The 6,000-nt window shown below is 37.4% G+C and overlaps 1 protein-coding gene across 1 annotated transcript in view; it reads right to left on the bottom strand.

Moving 5' to 3' along the window:
* Nucleotides 1–1,600: 1,600 nt before the first annotated feature.
* LOC122092882 overlaps nucleotides 1,601–6,000 on the bottom strand; it is a 61,356-nt gene continuing 56,956 nt past the window's right edge. The window contains exon 4 of the mRNA XM_042663188.1: nucleotides 1,601–1,702. Coding sequence (XP_042519122.1) covers nucleotides 1,601–1,702 — 102 coding nt within the window. The remainder of the gene's footprint in view (nucleotides 1,703–6,000) is intronic.

Here is a 6,000-nt window from a genome sequence, read left to right as displayed (position 1 = left end):
AGAGAATACATGTTTCATAATTGCCCATAATTCATCATTGCCAAGGGGGGGGGGCAAAATTTGGTGTCTACAGTATCGTGCCATAGCTTATGTTATTTGTGAGTTGATGTAGGTAAAGCAGCTTCGGACGGAACTTGGATTTTTTATTGTACTTATTTTATATAGTTGTAGTGTGATAATGAAATTGCAATCCATATTACATCAAATCTAGTGTTCCATGAGAGGAAAAAACATATTGAAGTAGATTGTCATTTTGCTCGAGAAAAATTATAGTAGGGAGTGATTTCTATAAGTCATATTTGTACAGAAGAAGAACTTGCAAATGTTTTCACTATCTTTGGGGGAGTGTTAGAATGGACTATATTTGTAACAAGCTGGGCATGATTAACATCTATGCTCTAACTTGAGGTGGAATATTAGAAGTATGACGTGAGAAAGAGGAGTCATATCTAGCTGCCTAGTGTAAGCCACGACTCCCCTTAGGGTGTTCTAGTCTAACTATAATTGGTTACTAGATTAGAATTAGAAATTAGATTTGTTTTCTATTTTATTGTTTTCTATACTAGGAGTATATTTCCTATTCCTACTAGGAGTGTGTAATTGCTGGTCTATATAATGAATTGAGCAGGGCAGCCCAATCTCATCGATTAGGACTCCCATTACCCAAATGATAACTCTCTCTCTCTATATATATATATATGTATGTATGTATCTATGTATCTTATAAAAGTATGTAGTTCTAATTTTTGGCAAACTTTTGAAGCAGATGAAAATTCCCCTATCTCATCTTAAATGATTCTCTCTTGCTGACACACCCATTAACCCATTGCTTGAATCCTCTCTCTATGTGCTTGAAATCCTCTCCTCAAGAATCCCTCTGCAAAACGACCCCTCCCTCTCCCCTCCACATATGTCTCTCTCCTCTTTCATTAAAAAAAAAAAAAAAAAAAAAAAGGAACCCTTAATGTAACTCGTACCACCCTCTTTACCATCTCCGTCACCCAAGTTTCTTACCTGAAAATGAATGCAATGACCTTTCATTTAAAAAGGGTAATTTACAGTGCCACCCCCTAGAGAATGCCACTATTAGAGAGAGACCCCTTGTATAATATCAAATTATACTCAGACCCCATGTCGTTAGTCTCTATTACAGAATATACCTTATATGCTGATGTTAGCTAGTATATATTTTCTTAAATACCAAAATATCCTTACAAAAGGTGAAGTACCTAATATATGTCTCTCTCTCTCTCTCTCTCTCTCTCTCTCTCATTTTCTTCCTTTCTTTGAAAACCAAAGAGAAGAAGCTAAAAAATGAAACCTCTCCCCCATCTCTATCTCCTTCTCTTTGGTTTTCATGTTGGCCATTTCTAATGCTACAAAAAGATTTAAATGGCAGCAGACAAACCTCTCGAGGCATGAGCATCTTGGGAATAACTATGCAAGAAGACAATAACATGACAAAATCAGTTGTGGTTGTGATTAAAAAACAAAGTCGAAAACAACTACCCTAAAGGCTCACACCGCTGAAAATTTTCCGTCCAATCTGTACTATCTGTTTTATCTATTTTTACATAACTTTATGGACAAGAGAAGAAGCTCACCCAAGTACATGCTGACCACCATTATAAACAGCTTGTGAAACCAAACCCATCAAGCCTATGCTTCCACCTCCATAAACCAGATCAATGTTCCTTGCAACCTTCAACAACCAAGACAACGAATTAGACAAAAGTGAATACAAATTTGATTTTCCTTTTCCTAATGAAGAACCGATTTAGTAGAGAACATTGTCCATGAAAGTCTGTCCTGGAGAAGCATCTTGGTAGCTACTCTTCTTTCCTTGACTACTTCCACAAAAGACGCAAATCCTTTTAAACCGACCAAGATCATTTGGCAAAAAGGTGAGCTCCTGGGGCAGACTGGACTGATCAAAACCAAAATCTGATGCAAACTCTTTGGGAGTGAATAAGAAAGAAGAATAGGGAATTGAGTAAAATTCCAATTGGACATGTGTTTTAGTCAAAAGGGTACAACAGTAATTTTAACTCCTCATTTAACAGTGACTGATGGCAGGGAGACTGAGTATAATTTGGTATCACGCAGAGGGTGTCTCTGTAATAGTGGCATTTTCTAGGGGTGGTGCTATAAATTACCCTTTAAAAAAAAAGGAGCCCTTAACGTAACTCGTAACACCGCTCCATCAATTGCGACCCTGCTTCCCTCTTGCTGCAGGTTGGTAATGAGTGCAATGACCTTTCATATTGGGTCTTGCCTTATAAACCGTCTGGATTGCTCTTACATAAACTCTCTCTCTTGCAAACCTGATCTGATCTTTGATCTCCCTAACTTCCAAACGATGAGGCCATTGCCTCAGTACTCTTCCTTCTCGACATCAGAGCCCATGTTCTGGTGCGGTGTCATTAAAGAATCGATGTGCGGCAGTTTAGACAAAGCTATTATTCTCGAAGTTCATTAGAAAAAATGTGAGTCGATGTGTGAATCTGGTTGACCTAGGCTTCCTTACGATGTAGTCTAGACTTTAGCTGCCTATAGTGATTTTTCTATCGCAAAAGTTGGGTTGGATTTGGAGAGGGCCTCCCCAAGTTCAAATTCTGAAGACTCTTCTATTTACTTCCTTTTTTCTTCTTTAAATTTTCATAGATTGATTTTAAAATAGAATTTCCGCTGCAACCCTGCTTCCTTCTTACTGCAGGGTCGGTTTTGGATCTTATAGAAGGTGTACGCCATTGAGGAAGACTTGGATGACTTCTGTCTACCAAGGCCTTCAATGGTAAGTTTGTCAGGAACCCCCCACCCCCCCCCCCCCCAAAAAAAAGCATTTTCCTTTCTACATCTTATCTTCTGTTTAATATATTCTATTTTTCTCCTATTTAAATTTGAAAAATTAGAACTTTTATGATCAAGTAGATTGAATCCCACTAAAGAAATATAGTAAATATTGCGTACTTAATTTAGAGTTTTTTGTGTTTGCTAGCATTGCTAACTCTTGGGATCTGGATCTAATGGTGGAATATGGATATATAGTTTTATAGGTAATTTAAGGCGCCACCCCCTGGAGAATGCCAGTACTATAGGAACAACTCCTCTCTTTCACAAAATTAGACTCAGACCCCCTACCGTCAGTCACTGTTATAGAATATACCAAGAATGCTGACATCAGTAGTTCATTTTTTTTTTCAAATACCATTTTGCCCTTAAAAATAATGAAGTACCAAAATTATCCTTACCCTTGATAGTTTGATACCAAACCTTTGTAGTCCCCAAATCGATTTCACCACAACCCTTCCGGCGACAACCACTATGGCGGAAGAATGTTCCCTTTCAGTGATTTCACCACAACCCTCCCTTTGGTCATTGATTTCTTTCCATTTATTTCTTATAAAATTGTTTCCCACTCTGCTCAAAGAAGGGAAACTCTTCTCCATTCCCCACTCCCCCATCTGAACTCGAATTTGGAAATACTAGTCAAAATTCTTGTGTGGAAGTTGTTGTAAGGCACTCGTCTTTTTTACCCCTTAGATTCTTGGTTCATTTGACTGCTCGATCTCTTCGTTTTTCTTCTTTAGGTGAAGTTCTTGCAAGAAAATTTATTTTGAATGTTCAATCCCGTTAGTGGCATTTCATTGATTCTTGACTCAGTTCCTCTGTTCCTGCAGTTTTTTAAAAGTCTAGAATCTGGATTAATTATGTTGTGAGATGATTTTGATAAAATTCGTAGTTATTAGCTGTTGCTCTATTGTTTGTGGCTGAACAAAAGTTTCTTTTGACTGCGCGGAAAGAAAACTTACAGTAGGAATATCCATCCATGAGAGTTTCACTTCAGATAACATTGTGGTCGGTAATTTATGATAAAGAAGCAGGTATATGGATTCACACTTAGGAAAAATCATTGAATGAATCTGATCAATAATATGGATAACGTTGCCTTCCCAAATGGTTTTCCCCATTTCCTCACTCACAAAAATATACACCACATTCATTATGGCAGTCACCTTTTTTCGTCCTGCTATCATCGACGACAAGGTTTGGTCTTGTGAGCTAATTAGTTGATTGACAAAACTAGCAGGAGGGGCACTCTCTTCACAAGATTTCTTCTTAGAATCAAACACAACCAATTAAACTTCCACACGTACACATGTCTGCCGAACCGTTTAAGTATTGACCAATTCTTCTTGAGTATGGAAGATCCAGATGGAGATCCAACAAGGCCAATGTGGTGGGATGGACTAGGATAGCTTATCTATTTTTTGGAGCAGCCAATCCAGATTGTCTTGGATCCTTTGGATTCTGCTCCTTGTAAATTTTCTTGAAGCTCAGGTGAAGAGATTGACGACGGCGAACAGTAGAACCTCAGGAAAGGCCAGGTTGCTACTGATAAAGAAGAAGAAGATGAATTGAACTCTTTGCTATCGCCTAGAAAGGGTGGCATGAAGAAGAATCCGAAGAAGTCTCGGCGAACTCGGCTGGAACTTGTCGGAATCACAAGTAGCAAGAAGGGAGAGAAGGATAGAAGGAGAGAAAGTGATACAGAGAGAATGAAATGGTATACAAGTGAAGAGCGGGGTGTTTTTGGAATAATAAGATAAGGGTGTTTTACTCATAAGGGCTAAAGTGTCATTTCATAGCATCACTTAATAGAGACTGACGGTAGGGGGTCCGAGTCTAATTTGGTGAAAGAGAGGGTGTTCCTATAATACTGGCATTCTCCAGGGGATGCTGTTGTAAATTACCCTAGTTTTATTTAACCAATTCTAAATTTTGGAATTTTTCTTTTCGGTTAAAATATCTACTACATCTAGAGTTGTGTATGAAATTATTGTTTCAATCTTCACTCTTTTAGGGTGACCCGATGGCTTTGCAGTTTGGAAGAAGCCGGTGGTATGGCTTTTATAATTTACACAGCAAAAAACTTGGGTGAAACTTGGGGTTTGGTTACAGCAATCCTGTTAAGGCCACATAAAACTAAAACTTCAATCTTCTTGCCATCAGTCACATATTCTTTTGCTACTAAAACGTTTACATAACAAAATTATATATGTTTGGAACTACAGTATCTGAATGTTAATGAGGATGTCACAATTGGTTCATTCTTGCTATGAATGTCAACCATGAGGATAGTCGACCACTTTGTGAACTGGATTGCACACTATCATCTGTAGCTATTTGAAAGTTGAGACGTTCATATGTAAGCAGGTTGGTCTCTATTGCCATAATCTCTTAGTTCTGTTTTTAAGCATCATATATAATATAATTTTATCTTGCTTTGCTTTCACTTGACTGCCAATGATAAGATTGATTAATTGAATGCCTGGATGGGTATTATTTATCTGTGGATGAAGCGGGTTTTCAAGCCTTTAGGAGTTGTTGTCTTGGATCTAATTAGGTTAAGCCACTAAATCAACAAAATGACACAAGAAATTATGAATTCTAGAAGAAAAAAAAAAAAAAAAAATCTAATTAAACTCCAGAAAGAGTCTCTTTTAATGACCTGTTACCTTACTTTTGGTCATCTCTTGGAATGGAACCATTTCTGTTAGCTTTTTGCAGCTTTTGAGTGTTCTAATCTTCATTAGAAATGGAATCATACCATGACTATTAACTCCTGAAACTGTCTACCAGCGGATAATTCCTTTCCTTCAATAGAATGCACATCCACATGTTGCGAAAAGAACTACCATCTATACCAGAGAATGTTACAAATCGGGTCTCTAAAAGTCATAAGGATGCTATTAGAGAAAAAAAATGAGGATGCACTAATTGTATTTGGTTTGCTTGCACATTCAAACTATCATTTTTTCATTGATGTTCTTTCTTGGGATTTTTCTTTTCAATCCCCCATCCCAGTGAACTGATTTTTTTTGCTGATATTGATTGAACAACAAAGCATTTTTGGGTAAAATGAATTTTTTTCTTCTTTGGTTTATGGTTTGAGGAAGTTTCTGGACCATCTGCATCTACCTTAAGTTTTCTCAAGGA

This window comes from Macadamia integrifolia, chromosome 11 (genome assembly GCF_013358625.1).
Source record: "Macadamia integrifolia cultivar HAES 741 chromosome 11, SCU_Mint_v3, whole genome shotgun sequence".
NCBI lineage: Eukaryota > Viridiplantae > Streptophyta > Magnoliopsida > Proteales > Proteaceae > Macadamia > Macadamia integrifolia.
Note: the sequence above shows the minus strand (reverse complement) of the source record. Positions and strands in the feature narration are given on the sequence as shown.